Source organism: Lissotriton helveticus, chromosome 6, assembly GCF_964261635.1.
Source record: "Lissotriton helveticus chromosome 6, aLisHel1.1, whole genome shotgun sequence".
Lineage (NCBI taxonomy): Eukaryota > Metazoa > Chordata > Amphibia > Caudata > Salamandridae > Lissotriton > Lissotriton helveticus.
The window spans coordinates 1,754,124,132-1,754,149,534 of NC_136067.1; the positions used below are offsets into that span (position 1 = coordinate 1,754,124,132).

Here is a 25,403-nt window from a genome sequence, read left to right on the forward strand (position 1 = left end):
TGTGGATGGGGTGCGGCGGAGGAGGTCCATATGCGTCTCGCCCATACTGATGAGAAAGCCGAGGATGAGATCATGACCTGGGGGATGATTCTTAATAAAATCAATGAGAGCGGTGACAGAGGAGTGAGATGCTTGCTCAGATTTGAAAGCCTCACACAGGACGTGACGGCCAAGTGTTATAATTTATACCCTTTTGTTCTCACCGAGTAATTGAGTTTTGTCTTGGACTCATCATTCTATTATTCTAAATGTAAATTTTTATGCCTCATAAGACCTGCATGTCATTGTATTGCCCTGTTGATTATGGAAAAACAATAAAACAATGTTTTAAAAAAAAGATTATACTGACAGTCTTTGCCGATAGACATGCTTGCCCGTAAGGCTAGAACTTAACTACCAATTTGAAAATACTTATACACGTTTACAAGCCTGTAATTACACAGTGATCGACCATCTACAAACCAACCTTAGTATTGACATTAAGTGGACAGTATAGCAACACTGGTCCCCACTCCAGGATCACACTCAACATTAAATACTTTTTAAATAATTATACCTCACCAGTGAGATGCAGCTTGAGACACTAAAACAAAGTGAACTTGAGACCCTGGTCTCACCATATCAGTGCCACACAGGTGAATCACTTAGCAAAAAAGCATTGGCAAAGCCAATAAATTTCGTCCATGACATGTATTGGCTTTGTTCGCGCTTTTAGACATACTGTACAGCAGCAGGAGATATGTTGTACATAGACAAAGGAGGTAGGGTGGTTGGATGGTTAACACAGGCAACAAAGGAAGGTCGAATTGTGGTAAACCCAGACGATGGAGGGTTGTCAGTAGGGACTGGGGCAATAACATGGACACAAGAGGCTTGCAGAGAGAGGCTGGGAGCAGGCTGACAGACTAAAGAGGTGGGACGGAGGTATGGGAGCAAGCAGACGGACAACAGAGGGTGGGAGGGAGGTGCTGGGAGCAAGCTGACAGACAAAAATAGGCAGGAATGAGGTGCTGGGGTAAGCAGACAGATAACAGTAGGAGGGAGGTGCTCGGGGCAAGCAGAAAGACAATGGAGGGCGGTGGGTGTGATGAACACAGAGTAGGAAGAAGTACATGAGGTAGACTGCTGTAAAACACGTAGAGTGCTTAAACTAAAAGAACAAAACAGAGTCAATTTTCATGGAATTATCCCCATTTAAAAAAAGACCCACCCCAATCAGAGTAACCCCATAACAATGCCAGCTGTTTTCTTATGGACAACTAGTCGCAAGAGCTGCACTAATGTTGAGACCAGCTTTTTGCTGGTCAAAAGTGGCTGCTTGCAACTCTCACTCATGCATGTTGCTTTCCTTCATGCCACTCCCTAACTTCTTCTCATGTCCATTCTCTTCTGTTAAACCCAGAAAGCACCTCAGAGCGAGCTTTAATATTACTATTGAACGAGAGCTGCATCATGGTTTACTACCAGCACAAGAAAAAACATTGATCAACTCCCTGCATACAGGGGCCTTTGAAAATAAGGACACACTAAAAAACACACAACTCTTAACAAGGTTGATGTAGACTAGACTAGGCAAGTAAAAAAAAAACAACGTTGGTCAACTTGGTAGCACTGAGGCACACGAAACATATTGTGTGAAACTGGTTGTAAGAAGAGCATGCTGAGGATGGAACCAAGTGCAAGATTCTGAAGGTCTAACATGTGCAGGAATCAAAGAAAAATGACCTGAAAGGAACCACACACTGTGCAGAATATGTCCAATAACTAGAAGCAAAAAACAAATGTGACAAAGCCAATAGGTATCCTTTTTTGACATATTTGGCTTTGCCAATACTTTTTGCGGAAGCTGTACAGCATTGGCAAAAACTTAAAAGGGAAAAAAAAATAATGACAGGCGCAGAGGGCGCATCATGCTGCAAGCACACGTATGTGTGATGATGTATGGGTGGGTGCATTTTTGCTTTCTATTTACCGATGGAAATGTGACAGACACCCCTTGGAACGGAAAATAAAACAAGCATTTTACGTGCACAAAAGCTCTTTTTAATATTCGGAGCGGTCCAGCAGCAAATGCCTGATACCAGGCCCTTCAAAAAAAATTCATGTTATATGTAAAAAGCCACAACGGGAGGGGGTGCAACGGAGAAGTGGGTGGGAAGACAGCAATGAGGGGTTGGTGCTGTAAATAAAGGCCGGTGAGGGGGTAGGACAAAACAAAAAAGTATTTCCCCAAGTGGGAATACTGGAAGGATGCAAGCCAGCCATTCAAAAGGATGATTAAGAGGCTATGTTCCATTTGAGAGACAAATACAAAAACAGGAAGACAAGCCATTAACTAAAAAGCAAACACATAAGAGTGACATTTAAGACAACCAATAGGAAGGAAGGGGAAGGATTTACGCCCCCTTTCATCTTTTGATATGGTCTCACAAGGCTTTTCCCTGCAGAGATTTAAAACTTGTATGGTAGTTGAGACCTAAAAAGGGCTGATGTGTATTGTATTGTATTTTAATTGCATTTAAATAGAGCTCACTACCCCTGATGAGGCGTCAAAGCGCTTTTTGGGCGAGTAGCATGCTACTCCGGGATCCATAGAGGATTAGTGTTGAATTAGTATAGTGAAACATGCAAGTACATTTTAAGTAGTGGATAGGATAGTCAGTTATTTGGATATGGAACGATAGCAGAATGTGTGGGCAGTTGGAAGGCGTATAATGAAGTTAAGACCCTAAAACTGCCGTGGTAGAGAACCAGAACGTCAACTGAGCCTAGAGAAAGGGACAGTATGTACCTGTGTTGTATATGCATGATGGATTCATTTAGCTGAGATTTTCTGAAAGGTTTACAATGGTTGGCAGCCATTTATATAATTCCTTCAGAGCATTAACAGTCTAGATGTACCTGCAGATGCTATTCAATAGATGCGTGCTTGCCAAAATACATGAGTGCTCCGTGAGGCATACGATATGGACTTCATTCACACGGTCTCCCTGTGAAGACCCGATGTCACACGGTGAGCCCAACGCGAGCTGGAAAACCCTGCAGAGTCGGCATCCAGGTCGTAAGCAGAGGCTCGGCAGAGCAGAAGTTCATCAGGGGTTTGGCAACCAACATGGGAAACGGATGACATGTTTTTGCATTTTTTTGGGGGTGGGGAACAGTAATGTTTCCTAAAGCTGTGCGGGCCCCCAGCCTCTCCCCCTCTCCTTGGCCCCACCAGGGCTGGATAGACAGTAATGGATGTTAAGGCCTACCCATACCAAAAAACATGCTTTCAAGGTCCTTTCTCTTTTTCTCTTACAAGGCACCTCTACTTCTGATGGTATAACTATGTTCAAAGATAGAAGGTTTGCAGATGACTGCCATCCTGGTGCCTCAAAGCCACAGTCCCTTTAGGCACATTTTTCTAATTTTTTTTGCCGGAAGAGCCAAATAGATTTGTTTTACATGATTTAAAATATCACATACATCACTAAAGTACAGACATTATGCAGGTTTACTGTAAGTGTTAATTTAATTACATCACTTCCTCACGTATTTATTGTGGATCATCTGAAGTAAAGGTTGAGACGCATTAATAAATTCACAGTAACTGCACAGTTTTCCATGGCCCATTAAAGATGAAGTCCTCACTGATTCCGATAATTGTGTACAATAGGAAACCGGACGTATACACGTTTGAGGGTTAACCAGAGACAGACACACCGATAATAAATGTATCAACATACAAGTACGTTTCAAAATATACAGACCTTTCAAATTATTGTATATTGAAATTAAAAACCGATAAAAAAAGTGCACTGTAAAACGAACTTGAAAAATAAAGTATGAGTAAATTATACATGGAGTATACATTATTGTTTGTTTTTCTGGCAACGTCAATATCTAAGTCTGTTGTTTTTACAAATGGATTCAAGATATTTCAGTCTCTTCCTCAGCCCCGACTTCCTACTAGGCGCTGTAATCCTGGCACTTCCACAGCAGAAGTAAGAGGAAGCAGGCCCTCGCGTTTTCCGCAAGTGCGTCAGTAGTGCTGTTTGGGATATCACCAGTCGGATGGTTCCATAACTACCGGCTTTTGTTCTTTTTCGAATTTCCCTGTAGCAAAAGTAAAAATAAATAAATGTGGTACACAATAACACAATTCGCAGGATGGGCAATACTACATATGCAATTTGTATTAAATGTGAGCATTGTCCGATTTGAGAAGTTAAAACTGCAAATTATTTTAAATAAAAGAAAAGCGTGGCTCGAAATGCTTGCCGTTTTCCTGAAGATCAGTCAGTCAGTCAGTCAGTCAAATATCTTTATTCGATTATTTAAAATCATAAAAGAGCGAGCAATACACGGGAACATTTCATCATGACACATAATAATATAGATCAAAATTTTGTTTAAAAAACCCTAAAAACACGTTATACAGAATACAATATACAATAGTATTTAAAAAGAGTAAAATCGATTAAATATAGAAGGTACACATTAATCAGGGACAGAGTGCCTAATACTAAAACGATGCTTATTTATACGTGCACCAGCAACCAAAAAACTAGCAACATGAAATGCCACTTTTATGTTCGATAGAAGTTGTAAGAACAGCATAGCTGGTTTCACCTGTGTAAAACCCATATTGCACAGTATAGGCAGCAAATATTTTTTTCTACTCTCTTTATAATGACCGCAGAACAGGATAAAATGAGTCGTGTCTTGAATAGAAAAATGATCGCAGTCACATGGATCAGCATTTTCAGGTCTGGTCCACTTTTTAAAATTGCCCAGGATAAAAGGAATCAAGTCAAGACGAAATCTTGTTAGAAGGAAACGATGGAATGGTTTATGTACCAAAAAGAGATACGGTTCCATACCTGAGACAGATGTTAACATGCAATGTTTCCTAACCGTAGATTTATTTAACTCTGTGGCTTCCCTCTCCGAGACATAGCAATCAGTCAAAAGGTTTTTGACTATCTTTACGTCTTCCTGATTTATCAAATGTGGGGAGGAAAAAAGTTCAGGTCGGCCAACTAGAGTTAACTGCGTCTTAACATATTTTAACCATGGAATATTGTATACTTTATCCAGGGTTAAGCAATCTTTAAGAATGTGATGGTTTAGAGTAAGCTCCTGATTGAGACACACTTTCAACCATCCAATAACTGGGGCTGACTTCAGAATGTCGGTAATGTAGCCCAGACCGAGCTCTGTATGTATTATATATGTAGAAGTCGATTGGGGGACAGAAAGCAGAGTTCTCAGGAATTTATTTTCTACTTTCTGAATTTTGTCATGTTCATGATTAGTGTGCCCCCAAATAACAGAGCCGTATTGAGCAACCGACAAACATTTGGATTTATAGACCTTTATAATGCTTTCCATGGGACGGGCTCCGAGTCTTTTAGCAAAACCAAGCAACCCAGCAGCCGCTCTTGCTACTGCGTTGCTTTTAGCCAAAAGCTGGGGGCCCCACTTGCCTTTTTCGTCAAAGATCACGCCTAGGTAAGGGAAAGATGGAACTCTCCTAACCTCCTTCCCAGCACAAAAGAAGGTTTTGGTCTTTCTTTTCCTGCCTGCGGCTCCTGCTATCATTACGTGGGATTTTTCTACATTAGTTTTCATGTCCAACGAGGACATGAAATCCCCAAAGGATAAGAGGAGTTTATTCAATGCCACTCCAGAGCGTGCTAAGAGGACAGCATCATCCGCGTACAGGAGGACAGGTATCTTTGTCTCTCCTGCGCGCGGGATGTCAATGTGGGGCTCTGCCAGAGCCGCTTCAAGGCCATTTATATAAAGTGTAAAGAGGAGGGGGGCAAGGATACATCCTTGCCTAACCCCCCTCCCTGAGAAAGTGGCAGGTGCATCTTCCTTCCCTGGTCACTCTGACCGAGGTCTTGAGGTCTCTATGCAGCTCTGCCAGATACCCAACCAGGGGTGCATCAATGCCCATGGCCAAGAGGACTCCCCACAGCTTAGCCCTGTTAACCAAGTCAAAAGCTGAGGAGAGGTCCATAAAGGCCATGTACAGAGAGCCCCCCTTGGCAATTACGTATTTACTTATGATCAGTTCTAAATTTAAGCACTGATCTAAAGTTCCTCTTTTGGCTCTAAAGCCATATTGTGCATTCGATAAAATACCCTTCCCTTCTAGGAGCTGGGTCAGTCTTCCTAAAAGGACTCTTCCCAAGATCTTAATACTAGAATCAATTAGGGAAATTGGCCTATAACAGGCCGGGTCTGTTCTTTGTCCCTTTTTGAAAATCGGTATAATAGTAGACTTTGACCAGCTAACAGGAAAAACAAAGTCTCTAGTAGCATTAAAGATGTTAGTAAGGATTTTGGCACTTAATTCCGGAGCACTCTTAAAAAAGTCTGCAGGAACCCCGTCGGGGCCCGGCGCCTTTTTAGAGTGTGTGTCGCTGATCGCTTTTTTTATCTCTTCTATGCTAAAAGGGGTAATAAGAGCTGCTGCTTGTGTAGATTGTATTCCGCAGCCTGGGATATTATCAGGACAGCTAAATATTACTGAAGTGTGTGACCCACTGTTCGTCAGGTATAATGTAATCTGCTCTCTGCTTATCTAGACCCACAAAAAAAGGATGGTTTATTATCGCCCAAAATTTTGAGCTGTCTCTCTGTATGTCGGGCGACAACAAATCGTTCCAGGCCTCCTTTTTAATCTCTGATTTCCTCTTCCTGATAGCGTCATTATACTTTTGTCTTAGCGACGCTATCTGTGCTTTATCTCTTGGTTTATTTTTTAAAGCCTTCAAGAGGATTGAGTGAGCCTTGGAACAATTTGAATCAAACCATTTTTGGCCCCTACATATATGAGGCCTTTTCCTTACAGTCAGGTCTAGGTTAACCTGGCTGCAAATAGCATTAAATGCTTCTATCAGGGTAATAACAGGATTATTATTATCCAGGCAGATTGCAACCTCTCCCTCAACTTTAGACAGGGTATCCTGTATAAAAGTAATTGGGGTAACTTGGTCCCATTTCAGCCTGCGATTCTGATCTCCCAGGACTAAATTAGTCGCGCATAAAACTCCAGTCTCTCTCTTTCCCAAAACTCCCCGAGATACAATCTCTAAAATTACTGGGTTATGGTCACTGAAGACTGAAGTTTCCACCTTATAGGTTGAAACCTCAGACATAATGCTAGACGATAAGAAAATATAATCTACAATTGTGCCAGAGTTGTTACCCACGTATGTTGGTAACCTCAAGCATATGTCACTACTAAAAAATTCATAAAGATTAAAAGTTGCTAAGAGTGATTCCAGAGCCTCTCCACGCGGTGAGTGTTCAAAGTGCGGGATAGAGAGGTAGGGGGAAAATCCTCATATTCCGCACGGCAGTCCATGTTACATGGGTGGGTATTATAATCTCCCATGAGAATCACGTCAAAACCGTGAGCACTGTTCTCGCTGTGGGTAGACAAGAAATCCTCTAGAGTTACCAAATGCTCGTTCAATATCTGACTGACAGGGGAATTATAAAAATTAACTAATAAAATAGGATGTGAGTTTTGTATTGTTAATTCAACCGCTAATATGTTTGTCGAGTTAGTTTTAATCTGTCTTGGCTTTCCTTGGACATCCAAAGAGATATATGTAGCCAAGCCTCCCTTTGCCCTTCCAGATGTGCTAGGAACTGCAGGTACAGAGAAATGGGAAAACCCGTCTAAAACAAGTCTGTCAGACGTCTCCCAGGTCTCTTGAAATACAAGAATGTCGTTGGATCTGACCATCTCCAACCAGTTCTTATTGTTGAATTTAGATCTGATACCGGCGACATTCCAGCTCAAAATTTTGCAGACCCTGTTACCTGTGGTTTTTGGATCTAAAAGTGCGGAAACAGGCAAAGGACCCTCATTGTTGGTATCTTCTGTAAAAGAGAGTCAATCGTTCTGATCCATGAAAGACAATGGGGCGTAGCGATTAAATAACTGGAGGGATTCCACAGAAGAATTTTGCTGTGGTAGAAGGGGATAATGGGCCACTGCGTTATGCCTTATATCCTGCCCCCGTCTAGGGTCAGAATCCCAGAATCTATCCCACCCTATCGCAGGAGTCCTTGGATAAGTGACATTTTGTTGCTCCCCATAAAAAAACTTCAGAGTTAGAGGAACAACAGTACCTTGTCTGCGTTGGGGAGGGAATAAGTTAGCCAGTATGTTAGGAAGAACATCTTGATTCGAGAGGCTCACTGCCACACAGTCCCCTTTAAACTTTTTCGGCCGGTTTCCCAACCATGGGACCCTGGTTGCAGACTTAATAACATTTGCCAGTTGATGTTTCCCCCCCTGGGGCCAACCGCATGTTACTGGTAAGCCAATGCAGAGCCTTACTTGTAAGGGAGGTAGGGCTTTCCACTGTTCCCCCTTCCAAGGGAGGTACATTTGCTAGCACCAGGACCACTGGTGTGGCCTCGACTAGAAATTGTAGGGGGTCCGTAATGTGGGTGGTTACTGGGGGTAAACTGACAGAAGGGATATCATCTGTTGGGATGTTAACTAAAAGAGAGCCCTCGGTGATGGTGGTCAATGGTATTAATGGTTGGGGCAATAAATTTTCAACAGGCAACTGAATCCCTTCACTATCACGAATGACTTCACTATTCACATTTCCCCCGATGTTATTAGGCAAATTTGTGACTATCTTAGTGATGTTTTCTACCCCATCCGCAACCATGGTGTTGACACCACCCAACCTCTTAATCTCTGCATGCAATTTGTCAAGTTTAGATATTAAAGGTTTGACAATGGCATTAATTTTTAGTTCAAGAAAGTCAGAAATCCTTTCAAAAAAAGCATCCTCGAAGGTATGGTTTTGATTATCTTCCAATACATTTACTTGCTTTTTCTTAGGGGTAGTAACCCTTTTCCTTCTTGCCCCCGTGCGTGGGCCACTCAACTTAGGAGGATTCTTAGTACATAAACGTCTGGGCCTTGTTACACGCCCTTTCGGTGTCATCTCATCAGGTACAACTCGTACATGTCTCTCTTGATCAGAGTCGATGTCAATGTCACCCTCGGCCTGTATGTTGGAAGTCTCAGTGGCCGGGACTGCATTATCAGGTGCACTACTTAAATCTAGGAGAAGTCGGCCACCAATTGCATTCTCCTGATTGGTTTCCTGCAGAATAGTGTCATCAATCATGGTAGATGCAGTTGGGGACAAACAACGAAGGTCTGGGGATTGGCTTAACCCAAGAGAGTCTCTCCTTTGCGTATTTATTTTCCTCACTGTCTGGACAAGGTAATTGTCAAGGGTATTCTGTGGGGCTTCCTTCAATTTCGTAGGCATAATTACAATGTACTCGCAGCCTAACTTTTCAAAATAAAATAATGAATATAAAAAGATTTTCGATGATTTATCTTACTTGCATGCAAGTCCAGCAGCGTTTCTGGCCCTGCCCCTGCCTCTTCCGGCCGATGAGGGCCGTAGAGGGCCCGCCCTTTGCCCGGGCTTAGCCCGGGCGTCCCGCTCGCGTCCCGCGACGCGGGTATGTGCCCGGCTTTATGGGTCCTTCGCGCTCTCCGTGCGCGTCACACAGCGCGCCGCCGCGAGGCCTGCCGGGTGTTGAGGTTCCCGGAGCGGCGGCGCGGTTTCAATGGCAAGATGACTCTCGGCGGTGGCGGCTTCTCCCTGTGCTGGACGGCGTGGCAGGTAAGATTTTAGCAGACTCCCCCGCTTTGCCGGTGTGTGCCCGGCTTTATGGGTCCTTCGCGCTCTCCGTGCGCGTCACACAGCGCGCCGCCGCGAGGCCTGCCGGGTGTTGAGGTTCCCGGAGCGGCGGCGTGGTTTCAATGGCAAGATGACTCTCGGCGGTGGCGGCTTCTCCCTGTGCTGGACGGCGTGGCAGGTAAGATTTTAGCAGACTCCCCCGCTTTGCCGGTGTGTGCCCGGCTTTATGGGTCCTTCGCGCTCTCCGTGCGCGTCACACAGCGCGCCGCCGCGAGGCCTGCCGGGTGTTGAGGTTCCCGGAGCGGCGGCGCGGTTTCAATGGCAAGATGACTCTCGGCGGTGGCGGCTTCTCCCTGTGCTGGACGGCGTGGCAGGTAAGATTTTAGCAGACTGAAGATATTTCCAGAGATTTCTATCATTTCCCTCATCACAAAGACCACACATCATTGGAACACTCTCTCGCATCGTTTCACTGGTCCAGCACTAATCTTCGCAGAAGGATGTCCCGCCTTCCATTGCAGTGCACGACGGGTCAAACTTTGTTTACTGCAGTGCCAGGTCCCTTTATCTATCGCTGTGAGCTGCGCTGGTGTGACCATGGCACAGCGCAGCCACCTGCTGATGCTCCCCCCTTTCCCCTTCATATGAAGTGTTCTGCCGTGTCTTAATCCAGAAACACACACTAGATGATAAAATCTGATGGGTGAAAACCTGGATGCGCTCACTGGTTTTAAGTAATGCAGTCATCTCTTTCTGAACCAACAAAATGCTTAATGTTCTAACACGAAGGGGAAGGTTTGTTTCAACAATATATTAAATTATACGATTCAAATTTGACATAGCTATGTTCCAAGTTAAAGATATACGGGAGGCAGATGATGAAGCAGGGTTTTGCAAAAAGAAACCTGCTCGAATTGCGATAATATTTACTAACAGAGCTGGAAGCATGCCGAGATCAGCGCCCTCCTGAAGAAGCCAACAGCGGACCCCACCGACCTCAAGAACATCCGCCCCATCTCGCTCCTCCCTTTTCCTGCCAAGGTCATCGAGAAGACTGTTAACAGACAGCTCGCCGCCTTCCTCGAGACGAACGGATCCCTCGACCCCTCGCAGTCCGGATTCTGAGCCAACCACAGCACCGAGACCGCCCTCATCGCAGCCACTGACGACATCAGATCCCTGCTCGACAACGGGGAAACAGCGGCCCTCATCTTCCTGGACCTCTCCGCAGCATTCAACACTGTCTGCCACCGCACCCTAGTACAGCGCCTCAGCAACATCGGAATCCAAGAGAAGACACTGGAGTGGATCATCTCGTTCCTCGCCGGAAGAACCCAGAGAGTCCGCCTCCCCCCATTCAGATCCGAGGCCACCGAAGTCATCTGCGGCATACCACAGGGATCATCAGCCCAACCCTCTTCAACGTCTACATGAGCCCTCTCGCTGCCATCGCACGCAAACACAACCTCAACATCATCTCCTATGCCGACGACACCCAGCTGATCCTCTCCCTCACCAACGACCCCGCCACCGCCAGAACCAGCCTACACGAAGGGATGAAAGACGTCGCCGAGTGGATGAAGAACAGCCACCTGAAACTGAACTCAGACAAGACGGAAGTCCTCATCCTGGGTTCTTCGCCCTCCGCCTGGGACGACTTCTGGTGGCCCCTTGCCCTGGGCACCACTCCCAAGCCAACGGACCACGCACGTAACCTGGGCTTCATCCTGGACTCCTCCCTCACGATGACCAGACAAGTCAACGCCGTCTCATCATCGTGCTTCGACACCCTGCACATGCTCCGTAAAATCTTCCGATGGATCCCCACCGAAACCAGGAAGACGGTCACCCAGGCCCTCGTCACCAGCCGACTGGACTACGGAAACACCCTCTATGCCGGGACCACAGCCAAACTTTAGAGAAGACTCCAGCGCATCCAGAACGCCTCCGCACGACTCGTGCTGGACGTCCCCCGACACAGCCACATGTCCGGCCACCTGAGAGACCTGCACTGGCTCCCCGTCAGCAAGAGGATCACGTTCAGGCTCCTCACCTACGCACACAAGGCTCTCCACGATCTGGGCCCCAAGTACCTCAACAACCGCCTGACCTTCTACACGCCCACCCGCCAGCTCCAATCAACCAGCCTCGCCCTGGCCACCGTACCACGCATCCACAGAGCCATCGCCGGAGGAAGATCCTTCTCCTACCAGGCGGCCAAGACATGGAACTCCCTCCCCATCCACCTTTCGGCTGACCCAGGACCATCTCTCCTTCAGGAAGCAACTCAAGACCTGGCTTTTCGAACAGTAGCGGTCCCCTCCCCCCCAGCGCCTTGAGACCCAACCGGGTGAGTAGCGCGCTATACAAATGATATGATTGATTGAGCGTTGTGAAAAGTAATATGCACCTACACAGATATGGGGAAACCACTTTGCGCATGCGTGCACTAATGCGAAGTAATGCATGAAAGAACTAGGCCACATTTTGCATTATAAATAATAATAAATAATGCCGCTTTTGCTTAAAGCTATACTAAGAAAAATATGAACATAGGAGAGTGCAAAGGTGGGTGGTAAACAGCGAAAAGTGCATTTCCATGTAATTATTAAAAGTCTATGTTTCATTCGTCATAGTGAGCGGAATGGGCATGGAGTTTCCTAAAATTGACAGTATAGATGGTGGCTGGAGAAAAGCATGAATAAACCGATAAATAGACAGAAAAGCTGAGTGCTGCAGAAGAGTGCGGAAAGCCAAGGTAGATCAGCTACGAAAAACATTTGTTTGTCTGCCAAGAGATAAGACTGGCCGTCGGACCCAAGACTTCTTCCGCGGACGTAGCAGAAAGACTCATGTGAACGATGAAATTGTTACATGTATCATGAATAAATAAACCAGTTCAGGATCACGTAATGAGGACGATGTACAAACAAAGACTGCAGAATTATGAATGTGATTATGGTGGTGTGATTGAACTCCTCCTAAACCATCCAATGATAAACTTGAGTTTTATAAATTGTGGGTTGGACATGTAGGTTTTAGGGTATAACTGGGGTGTCTTTAGGGGTGTAGTTCGTGCTGAGAGAGGAGAATGGGTCGTCTGGAGAGAGAGCGAGAGGTCGTCCGAAGGAGAGAGATAAGGAGCGTATTCGAGAGATATAGGGAGGATTTAGTCACTGTCCGTCGGTTTGCAGAGAGGATGGCTGATCCCGTCCCTGTCCTGTATCCTGAAATCTTTGTTCCCTGACATAATCATTGCAAATGTATTTTTGTCTCTGAAACTTATGTCTCTTCATCTATCCACTCCTTCATATGCATATCGTTCATTTGATGAGTATGACACTGTCTGCATTTTGCTGATATTTTTCTCTCCATCTTTGTGAGATTTTCTCTGTTTGCTTTGTAACCTGTATGCGATAAGCATTAACTTTACACATTATTTTGCGATAAACTTTATTAATTTTACAGAGAGTCTCTGATTATTTAGCTAACTACATAGTTAGATAGTACTATTATTACCATCAACTTCTCAACTAATGGTCCATCAACCAGAGGAAAGAGAGTTGATATGCAGGTTCAGTTATGTATTTAGAAATGTTAGATATGAACCTGCAAAAGAAAACAACTGATCACGTCATTAAAACTTGACCCCCAGCGCAACAGGGATTTCATGATTTGGGTAAATGTGTATGGGCCATTTGTATGTAATGATATTGAGTATCGATCCCTGATGAAGTGTAGCGCTGGCTGGATCAGTTTTCCGGTAGCAGAGGACGGTTTAATTATTGATTAGTTTAGTAATAATGATTGATTATTGAGTATATGTTGAGTATATGTTCTTAACATGAAAAGTTAGTGTCCTTTTCTATTTTGTCTAGAAGTACAGGTACGGAGTTACCCAAGAGGTCCCGGGATAGAATTTTAGGCTGAAGTAGGTAGAGGAAGAGGGTGGATATAAAAATCAGACTACAGAAGTACTTTGTTGTTATAATACTGTTAGGTGGAAGGCTGAAGGTGTTCTATTTAGTGACAATTTCGTATGTGAGTAGAGTAACTGGAATAGTGAAAGGTCCACTTCCGAAACTCTGGCCTTATCCCCAGAGGAGAACCAAGACCCCTTTTACACCAAAAATTCCTCTTGCAAAACTTTAGCCTCATTCCTAGGGGCGTACCAAGTCCACCTGTAGCTTGTTTGGGTGTAAAATACCGCTGGTCGTTGTTCTACTCGAAGTGAAACAATCTCGTTTGAAGTGAAAAACTATCTCTTTATTTAGTGAAGCAGATATGGTAGCAATGTTTTATGTTGTTATTAGCAAAATATTGTTTAAGAAAAAGCTAGAAAATACATTGCCGTATTATTTTGTAATGGGTGGGTTAGTAGAAAGAGTAATACTGACATCAGGAAGTGCCACGCTGGCATTGGTCAGATAGCGGGCGTTTAACCCCTTGCATGCTCATGACGGAACGGTTCCGTCATCAGCGTCGGTGCTCCGGTGCTGATGACGGAACATTTCCGTCATGAGTCAATTTGATTTATGACCCTTCAGCACTGCAGCGAAATTCGCGCAGCACTGAAGGGGTTAAGGAGCTGTGATTGGTCGATTTACATGAACTGCGTTTGTATTGGTTGAGACATTGCTTACGTAGTGGAGCTCTAATTGGACGGATGGTGTGGTATAGGACAAACACTAACAAACAGAATAAGTAGAATTACGGAATGATTTCCCTGTTTGTTTTGCTGAGATACATTTGCTTAAAAGAGTTGGAAAATGAAGTTGCTTCAGAAAATAATTTCTTTAAAAAGGAGAAACCAATACTGACTAGAGAAGGAATTCCTCTTCCACCTCCAAGAACGCCTGCTTCCTTTATGATGTTGGAGCGAGGATACCATGCGTGTACTTGGTTAGAAAATTGGGTGGAATATAGAAAGGGTGATGGTGTTATAGCTTTCCCAAAGCATGGTTCGTTTAATGTAAGGATTTTACAGAATTCGAGAGATCGAATGAATTCACTGGGGCCAAATCCTAGACCTACACAGTATGAAGCGCTAGAGGAATGGAAAGTAGAGGCATACAAAAGAGAGAAATAGCAAGGCGGCAGGAGATACAGAAATATAATATTTAGACATCCTTTTGACAAAACGGAAGATAAAATGAAGGAGAGCTGTGATAACTGAAGGTTTGTACCCAGTTTTCGTTGCTGAAGACTAGACAAGAGGTAAATGTAAAGAGAAAAAAAAATATAGAGACTTCGAGATTAAGCTATGACCGAAACGATTCTGATGATGAGTTGTTAGATGACATTTTGACCAAAAGACCTCCGCCATATCATGAAAATTCAGATGAAGTGACTCCAAATGCACCACTAATAGGAACCCCATTAATTCCACACGTCCCGGGCACGAGAAAGTGAAATGGACATGCTGAATAAGGCAAGAGAAGAGCTGACTCAGAAAATAAAACAGTTAAGTTTACATGCGGAAGCATTGACGGTACCGGTGACAATCGGGCCCATAGTTCCATTGTATGGAGAAAAACATAATATATCAAAAGTATATACGTTGGCAGTTCCAAGGAGTAGTGTCAGGAGTGAAATGGTGATGGTAGCGGATAGTTCAAGTTCAAGTTCGGGCATTTATATAGCGCACTACTCACCCAGAGGGTCTCAAGGCGCTTGGGGAAGGGGTTCATTTTTTGTCGAATAGCCAGGTTTTAAGTTCTTTTCTGAAGGAGATGTGGTTCTGAGTAAGGCGGAGGTGAGTGGGGAGTGAGTTCCAGGTCTTGGCAGCCAGGAAGGAGAAGGATCTGCCACCCATGGTGGATTTTCGGATGCGCGGGACTGCGGCGAGGGCTTGATTGGACGATCTTAGTTGGCGGGTGGGTTTGTAGAAGGACAGTCGAGTGTTGAGGCATTCGGGTCCTAGATTGTAGAGGGCTTTGTGTGCGTGGGTAAGAAGACGGAACGTAATTCTTTTGTTGACGGGAAGCCAGTGGAGGTCTTTTAGGTGTCCGGTGATGTGATCTTGGCGAGGGATGTCCAATATGAGTCTCGCTGATGTGTTTTGGATGCGGTGGAGTTTTTTCTGTAATTTTGCTGTGATTCTGGCGTATAGTGTGTTACCATAATCCAGTCGACTCGTGACCAGTGCGTGGGTGAGTCTTTCTTGTCTCGAGGGGGATCCAGCGGAAGATCTTTTTGAGAATGCGAAGTACATTGAAGCAAGAGGATGAGACTGCGTTGACTTGTCTGGACATCGAGAGAGAGGAGTCTAGGATGAAGCCAAGGTTACGTGCGTGGTTTGTGGGTGCTGTGCCCAGAGCGGAAGGCCACCAAGAGTCGTCCCAGGCAGAGGGGGAAGATCCTAGGATGAGCACCTCCGTTTTGTCTGAGTTGAGTTTTAGGCAGCTATGTTTCATCCATTCGGCTACTTCTTTCATGCCTTCGAGAAGATTGGTTTTGGCGGTGTTAGGGTCTTTGGTGAGGGAAAGGATTAACTGGGTGTCGTCGGTGTAAGAGATGATGTTAAGGTTGTGTTGACGCGCGATGGAGGCGAGTGGACTCATGTAAACGTTGAAGAGGGTGGGGCTGAGTGATGATCCTTGTGGTACGCCGCAGATGACTTTGGTGGCCTCTGATTTGAATGGGGGAAGTCGGACTCTCTGAGTTCTCCCAGCTAGGAACGAGATGATCCAGCCCAAGGCTTTTCCTTGTATGCCGATGTTGCTGAGGCGTTGTATAAGGGTGCTGTGGCAGACTGTGTCGAAAGCGGCCGAGAGGTCGAGTAGAATGAGGGCCGCTGTTTCTCCGTTATCCGGTAGTGTTCGGATGTCGTCTGTCGCTGCAATGAGGGCGGTTTCGGTGCTGTGTTTGGCTCGAAATCCGGATTGAGATGGATCGAGGGAGTTGTTGGATTCAAGGAAGGCGGCGAGCTGGCTGTTGACGGCTTTCTCAATGACTTTGGCGGGGAAAGGGAGGAGGGATATGGGTCGGTAGTTTTTACGTTCAGAGGGGTCTGCTGTGGGTTTCTTCAAGAGAGCGCTGAGTTCGGCGTGTTTCCAGCTTTCTGGGAAGGTGGCAGAGTTGAACGAGCAGCTGATGACATGGGGTGCGATGATGGAGTCAGCTTTGTTGAAGATGTGGTGGGGGCAGGGGTCGGTTGGCGAGCCAGAGTGGATTGAGTTCATTAGGCGGATGGTGTCTTCAGTGGTGATTGGGTTCCAGGCTCTAAGGTTGTTAGTTGGCGGAGTAGGATCTGAGGGGGGTGGGGGGAGCTGATCGCTGGGGGTATTCTCGAAGCTGTTGTGGATGTCGGCAATTTTGTTGTAGAAGAAGGAGGATAACGCATCGCAGAGGTCTTGGGAGGGAGTGATGTCGTTAGATGCTGCGATGGGGTTGGTGAATTCTTTGACGATGTTGAAAAGTTCCTTGCTGTTGTGGGTGTTGTTGTCGAGACGATCCTTGAATGCTGATTTCTTGGCGGATCGAATCAGTTGGTGGTGTTTGCGGGTGGCTGCCTTGAGGGTGGTCATGTTGTCGGTGGTTGGGTTTTTTCTCCATGTGTTCTTCAGGGTGCGGCATAGCTTCTTGGATTTTTTAAGGTCATCATTGAACCAGGGAGCCTTTTTGCTGGCTGATTTGATCTGGTGCTTTTTCAGGGGTGCTAATTCGTTAGCACTGTGGGTGATCCATTGCTTGAGATTGGTGGCCGCTTGGTTTGGGTCCAATGAGAGGGTGGGAGGGTTTTGGTTGAGTGATGTGAGGAGTTGGTCGGAGGTGATTTTGTTCCAGTTCCTCCGAGGAATAGGTTGTGGGCGGTTGTGGGTCAGGGTGGTTTTGTAGCTGAAGTGAACACAGCTGTGGTCCGTCCAATGGAGAGCTGTGGTGCGATCGAAGGAAATGTGCTTGCTGGAGGTGAAGATAGGGTCGAGCGTGTGTCCGGCTACATGGGTGGGGGTGTCAACAAGTTGTTTGAGTCCGAGATTGGCCAGGTTGTCCAGAAGGGTGGAGGTGTTGCTGTCGTGTTTGTTTTCAAGGAGGTAGTTGAGGTCTCCTAAAAGAATGTAGTTCTCGGAGGCGAGGGCATGTGGGCTGACGAAGTCAGTGATGTCATCGCTGAATTGGGTGCGGGTTCCTGGAGGCCTGTAGATGAGGGTGCCTCTAAGTGTGGTCCTAGGGTCGGTGTGGATCTGAAAGTGGAGATGTTCGGCGGTTGCAAGATTATCGTCGGAGCTGGTCGTGATTTTGATGGTGTTCCTATGGATGATGGCGATGCCTCCTCCTGTTTGATTGGTGCGGTCTTTTCGGATGATGTTGTAAGCGTCCGGTATGGCTATGGCTATGTCGGGTGCTGATGTTGTGTTCATCCATGTTTCTGTAAGGAAGGCGATGTCCGGTGACGCAGTGTCGAGTAGGTCCCAGAGTTCAGTTGTGTGTCTGTGGACCGAGCGGGTGTTAAGTAGGATGCACTTCAGGTGGTTAGAGTCGGAGCTGTGTATGGAGGAAGTGGATTTGGTGAGGGTCCTGAAGCAGTTGAACTTGCAGGAGAGGCAGGCGAATGGGCCGTGGCTACGTCCTGGGGTGGCTTCGCAGCATTGTGGTGTGCGTCCGGGGTTGAGGGCGAGGAGAGTTGTGGCATCATATGTGAATCTAGTGGTTTGGGTGCGGCGGGGACCAGGGGGACTGTGCGCTGGGCGCGGTCCAGGCGCGGACGGGCGTAGACGGGCTTACCTTTGGCGCACCTTCGGCGCGGCCGCAGCACGTGGACGCTGCGCATTGGGACATCTGTCTAAAAGGATAGTGGAGGGGCAGCTGGGAGGCGGGAGCGAGGTGGAGGGACGGTGTGGGAGGACGGCACAACAAACAAAATGGCAGCAACACAAACAAATGCTGCAAGGCGGGGCGAGAATGGGCAATAGCAGAAGCAACAATGGAGCGCTATGGGGGAGAATAATGCAGCAGTGGCTAGCGCTTCAAAGCGCGATGGAAAGGTCACAAGCGCTACGAAATTTGGCAGCAGTATAAATTATGTGCACTCAGCGATCGAATTGTGCAGACAGGCAGTCGAGGCAAAAAACACTCAGCAATCAGTAATTACCAAAGCAATACAAGCAGTGAGCAGTGTGCAAATCAACTCGAAATGCAAAATGCACTTAGCAAATAGTAAATTAACAAAGTAGTGAGCGGTGCGCAAAGGAACTTAAAATGCTAGAAGCACACAGCAATCAGAAATCAACAAAGCGATACAAAAGCCCAGCAGTGCGCGATAAAGCTAACAGAGGCTATCGGTAGAGAAGAGTGCTTGGCAGAGTCAAGGCGCTATGGTACGATACCAAGTCGGGAGGTGGTGGGGGGAGCGACCGCTTCTGCCGAGGACAGGACGGTCACAGCTCTCCATGAGGACTTGGACGCTGTGTAGTTTCAGTGGGTGGGAGGGGCAGCTGGGAGGCGGGAGCGAGGTGGAGGGACGGTGTGGGAGGACGGCACAACAAACAAAATGGCAGCAACACAAACAAATGCTGCAAGGCGGGCGAGAATGGGCAATAGCAGAAGCAACAATGGAGCGCTATGGGGGAGAATAATGCAGCAGTGGCTAGCGCTTCAAAGCGCGATGGAAAGGTCACAAGCGCTACGAAATTTGGCAGCAGTATAAATTATGTGCACTCAGCGATCGAATTGTGCAGACAGGCAGTCGAGGCAAAAAACACTCAGCAATCAGTAATTACCAAAGCAATACAAGCAGTGAGCAGTGTGCAAATCAACTCGAAATGCAAACTGCACTTAGCAAATAGTAAATTAACAAATTAGTGAGCGGTGCGCAAAGGAACTTAAAATGCTAGAAGCACACAGCAATCAGAAATCAACAAAGCAATACAAAAGCCCAGCAGTGCGCGATAAAGCTAACAGAGGCTATCGGTAGAGAAGAGTGCTTGGCAGAGTCAAGGCGCTATGGTACGATACCAAGTCGGGAGGTGGTGGGGGAGCGACCGCTTCTGCCGAGGACAGGACGGTCGGATGAGGATGGACAGGCTGACATGAATACTTCGTCGTTAGATATTCCAGTTTGTGAGACGATAACTGAAACCCCCAAGAGAAGTACACAAATGGACATGAGGAGAACAGGGCCAAATGTAACTCCAATGGCAGGGAGTTCAGTAGGTCCTTCACCAGATGAATTAGATGATTGGGTAAAGGGAATGGAAACACGAAAACCTCCACCACAGAGTATAAATGTGAGCCAATTGAGAGTAGATTTGGAAGAGATGATTATTGGTACAATAAGTCCAGACAGACTAGGGAGTTACCGAGATGAAGAGCTGTTGTTTTTATGTAAAAATATTACTTGGAGAGCCAGAAATCTTCATGAGAAAATAACAGAGGCTGCTAGTGAATATGGAGTAGACATAGGGAAGTCAAAGGTGTTGCAGAAAACAAACAGGTTGGATTTTGCTAATAAGGATTTGGAAAGTTTGAATGCGTCTGGAAAAAGATTACAGGTAAAGGAGTAGATGAATATTTTGAAAAAATGGGGAGATGAAGAATGGTGGAAAGGTAGATGGAGTAAAAAGAAAGAAGAGGCAGCTGTTAAAGGAGCATCTTTGTTTCCGTTGAAAGAGACAGGACAAGTTGAAAGGGCGTGTTCGATGAGAGAAGTTCCAGGTGGTGGATATGTTCACGTTCCCTGGATGAGACAAGATATATTATCCTTTATAAACTATTTTCCATGGTTAAGGGAGAAACCAGTTGAGTGGTACAAACAGGTAGAGAGGTTTGTGAAAGTTTCAAAGGTTTTGTTAAAGGATTTAGATGGTTTGTTTGAGATTGTTGCTCCAGCTGATTTACGGACTGAGTTTAAGATCCCTGTCGATTAGCCAAAAGAATAATGCCCAAGAGATACTAAAACAGGTGCACCATCAGATGAGGTGATGAAAAAGGATAATCAGGTAACCACTTATTTAAAAGGAAAAATGTCCCCTAAGGAAACAGGTTGGGTTAAGATAGACAAGACAACCCAAGAACCAAAGGAGCCAGTACTTGCCTTCTATGAAAGGTTGTTGTAGGTATTCAAACAGTACAGTGGGTTTGAGAATATTGGAGACAAAGATTATGGGACACTTTGTGTATCGTTTTGTGTTTGGATTGAAACCAGAGATTAGGAACATGATTCAGCAGCATTTGATCTGCTGGCAGAGCAAAACAATTGACGAAATTTTGAGATATGCAAAGTATTTTAGTGACGATATTGACTTGAGACATACAAACTTAAAAGAGAAAATGATGTGGGAACAAGTGAAGGTAGCAGAGCTGCAAGAAGGAAACTGTGGTTCTCAAACAGGTTATCAGATAAATGGCCAGAATCAAAATGGTCAGGTACCCAGTGGAGGTAGAGGTGAAATGAGTAGAGGGCTAAGAAGAAATTTCCTTGTCATGCGTGCAGAAAGGATGGACATTGGAAGAACGAGTGTAGATCTGCTCAAAAGAATAATGGGGTGAATCAAAATTTAAATCCAGATGTAGAATGAGGTGGTTGTGAATCAACAGCAGCAGACTACATAGTTACAGGTGTCGCAAGCTCCTTTGCCAAATAATGTGAATGCTCAAGTGCAGAGGTACAGTGCGAACACTGGATTTAATGGAGGTGATCAAGTTGGTAAGAATCAAAATGTGCAAATGGTTCGGGAATACTGGTTGCAGTGCAATAGGAGTGATTCAGACTCATCTCAATGACGGTGCCTGAGGGGCGGGAAAGGTGTGTGCTTGGCGCATCTTTGGCGGTAGATCAATCAGGTCCATTTGTTGATGGAAAGGTGGAAGGTAATGATATTATATTCCTAGTGGATACTGGTGCTACCCGTTATACTGTGAGAGCAGCAGAATTTCCGAACCTACCCCTCTCTGGAGAAACTATCCAAGTTGTAGGAGTCTCGAATAAGCATATTAGTCACAAACCCAATAGAAGTTCATATCGGGAGTTTCAGAGACATGCATCGTTTTGTGGTATGTGACAGGAGTCCAGTAAATATCTTGGGAAGAGATTTACTCTGCAAAATGAATCGTACCATCTATTGTACGCCAGATGGTATTGCATTTCAGACACATTCAAGATGATGTTAGCGAAGCAAGGGACGGAAAAGGATGAGTTGTTTTCACTACTCACAGAAGAAAATTTGCCCGAAGAGTTAAAAAGTAATGTCGGACGTATGGGATTTTACATGAAAGGAGATAGGTCTAATGACAAATGTAGATCCTATTCAGATTACGGTGAAAGAGGGTGCCACATATCCAAACACCTCAGTACAAAATGAGTCAGGAAGTATTTGCAGGAGTTACTCCTGTGATTGACCAAATGATTGAGTAGGGAATTCTGAAAGAAATATTGAGCAGTCCTTGTAATTCACCTATTATAGGAATTAAAAAGCCCAGTGGAAAATACAGAATAGTGCAGGATTTTAGAAAACATAATAAGATTGCAGTACCCTGTTGTTCAATAGTGCCAAATACAGCAGTGATGCTTTACCAAATTCCCTGCAATACTGAATGGTACACAGTCATTGATTTGTGCCAAGCATTTTTCTCGATTCCTTTACATCCTGTAAGCCAATATCAAGAGCCTTTCACTTAGTGACAGCTGATATGCTCGCAGATGCACTCTGTCAACATCCTTGTACTATGACAGGGAATCTAGAAGCCGACCTGTCGTCAGTTCAGGACTGGCTTCAGGCAAGATTTGAGGAGCTTGCCCCTCGGAAGCCAGCAAGGATAGCTCCCTGCCAGGACTCCGCTCCTTGGTTTACCTCCACTTTACGGAAAATGCGCCAAGACTGCAAAAAGGCGGAAAGACTCTGGCGGCGCAAGTACGATCCTGTGGAGAAAATCAAGTACAGGGATGTTATAAAATCTTATCATAAACAGATTGCTGAAGCCAAAAAGATCCATTTTGAGCATAGAATAGATCAAGCTGACAATACGAGCCGGGAATTATTCAGAATTGTGAAGGAATTCGTGGATCCGGCTGCTGGCGCCCGTGTACACTCCCATACGGAGGAGTGGATCAGGCAGCTTGCTGACTTCTTTGTTGCTAAGATCATAAAGATTCAGGATTCATTTCCCGGGGTGGGGCCCCTGAAGGATGTTGTGACCTTGGGGTGCGATCAGAAGCTTCTGTCATCTGTAGAAGCAGAGTCCGGGCCCACTCTATCGGCCTTTCCCCTGTTGTCCTGTGAAACCTCATTTGAGCTGCTTTCCCGGTTGAAATCAGGATCCCCTTTGGATGCTTGCCCGGCTAAATGCCTGGGCAATGTGGCCTCAGCTTGCTGAACCCCCTGCTTAATATGTCTCTGAGCTCCGGGGTGGTTCCTAGAGAGTGGAAGCATGCTCTTATCCTCCCGCTGATCAAAAAACCTTTGCTTGACCCCTTGCAGCTGGCCAATTATAGACCAATCTCCCTCCTCCCTGCTCTGGCGAAGGTGGCGGAGAAGCATGTTCAGCACACTCTTACCACCTTTATCGAGAACAACGAACTGCTGCATGACTCCCAATCTGGCTTCCGTGCCAATTATAGCACGGAGACAGCTCTTGTGGAGGTGACCGACGCCATCAGGGAGACGCTTGATCATGGGGGAAAGGCTATGTTGGTCCTGCTGGACCTGTCGGCGGCATTCGACACCGTCCCACACGCAGGTCTCCTTTTAAGACTCAGGGAGATAGGACTGCGGGGGACGGTGTTGGATTGGTTTCAATCCTTCTTAGCCGACCGCCGACAGGTGATCTGGGCTCCACCGTTCTCCGCGGAAATGCCTTCGCTAGAGGTGGGGGTGCCTCAAGGGTCTATCCTGAGCCCCACCATTTTTAACATCTATATGGCCCCTTTGGCGAAGGTCGCGGAGGCATTTGGAGCCCGGGTCATTTTACGCTGACGACACCCAGCTCCTGTTCACGTGCAGGAAGGGAGAGGTTTTTGACGGCGGTAGAATTAAAGACTGTCTGAGTGCAGTCTTTACGTGGTTTCAGCACCAGAGCCTGAAATGCAACTCGGATAAGTCCGAGTTGCTCTTTTTTGGCTGTGCCCCTGACCCTGGTTGGAAGTCGTGGTGGCCCCCAGACATGTTTCCTCCTGAGAAACCGTCCTCCCAAGTAAAAAATCTGGGAGTTGTGTTTGACGACGATCTTTCCTTTCGTCCACACATTACGGGCTTAGCGGGGAAATGCTTCGGCATCCTCAAGATGCTGAGGAAATTTCTCCCACTGCTCTCCCTACAATACCGTAAGAACATTGTTCAAGCGCTTGTGGGATCGCGTCTGGACTATGCTAACGCACTTTTTGCAGGACTGCCTAAATATCTTGTGTCCAGATTGCAAATTGTTCAAAATTTGGCGGCCAGAGCAATTTTTGGCCTACCGAGGAGAGTTAGCGCCTCCTTGTTGCGGGTCAGGTTGCATTGGCTTCCAATCCCTAGCAGAGTCAGGTTCAAAATTCTTACGCTGGCGTTTAAAGCCCTCCACTCTACTGGCCCCGATTACCTCAGGAAGCGTATTGCTTTCTATGTTCCACGGAGGAAATTGAGATCAGCTGACTTGGCTAAAGTCGAGGTGCCAGTGATCAAACGAGTGCGGATGGGAGGTCGGTCTTTTCAGTTTATGGCAGCCCGTTTCTGGAATGAGCTCCCTCTTTCTCTACGCAAGGCTAATAATCTTCTGGCCTTTAGGAGGGAGTTGAAGACCGTTCTCTTCTCTGTATAACCAGTGTGCCTATAGTGTATCCGCCTCTGGGTGTTCTGGGTTCTGTTCAGGCCTCTTTGCTAAAGCGCCGGGACACCCTTTCGGGGTAGCCGTGCGCTCAAAAAGTGCGGTTGTAACATAACATAACATATTTGTTTGCATTCCGGTTCGGAGACCGTGTTTTGGCATGGTGCAGAGTTCCTCAAGGGTACACAGAGAGTCCTTCAATTTTTAATAATATTCTGAAAAAGTGTTTGGAAACTTTGATCATGCTACGAAATTCAGTTTTGGTTCAGTACATTGATGACCTATTAGTGGCACATCAAAGACATGAGAGGCATGTGTGACTGATACCATTGCCTTACTGAACCATTAGGCAGAAGGTGGACACAAAGTGTCACCAGCAAAATTGCAATTTTGTAAACAGGAAGTTCAGTACCTAGGGCACAAAATAGAAAAAGGAGTCAGGAAGGTGACACCAGAACAAATTAGTGTGATTAAACAAATGAGCCCACCCAAAACTCAGAGAGAAGTTTGAATGTTCTTGGGAATGGTTGGATACTGCAGACAGTGGATCAGTGTTTCTTCACTGATTGCAAAACCTCTACAGAGGTTGACACAAAAAGACGTGAACGATCTGATTGTTTTGGATGATGAAAGTATGGAAGCTTTTACTAAATTGCGAAACAGTCTTTGTCGAGCACCTGTGCTGGGAATGCCAGATAATGCAAAAGATTTTGCGTTGTACTGCTGTGAAAGAGATGGGTGTGCTCTCTCAGTCTTAACTCAGAAACATAGAATGGCACGACATCCAGCAGTATATTTTTCTGCTACTTTGAATTCAGTGGTTGCAGCGTTGCCAGGTTGTTTGAAAGCAGTAGCTGCTACTTGTGTAAGTCTGTAACATTGTTAAGCGATTGAGATGAACATCCAGTCAAGGTATATGTGCCACATTCAGTTGAGATTCTTTTGACACGGACGAGGACGCAATATATGACC

At 45.9% G+C, this 25,403-nt stretch overlaps 1 protein-coding gene across 2 annotated transcripts in view; it reads right to left on the reverse strand.

Annotated features, from left to right (window-relative positions):
• Positions 1-3,495: 3,495 nt before the first annotated feature.
• PPP1R21 (protein phosphatase 1 regulatory subunit 21) overlaps positions 3,496-25,403 on the reverse strand; it is a 374,265-nt gene continuing 352,357 nt past the window's right edge. For both annotated transcript variants that reach the window (XM_078649644.1, XM_078649645.1), the window contains one exon: positions 3,496-4,098. In XM_078649644.1, coding sequence (XP_078505770.1) covers positions 4,069-4,098 — 30 coding nt within the window. In that variant the 3' untranslated portion in view covers positions 3,496-4,068. The remainder of the gene's footprint in view (positions 4,099-25,403) is intronic.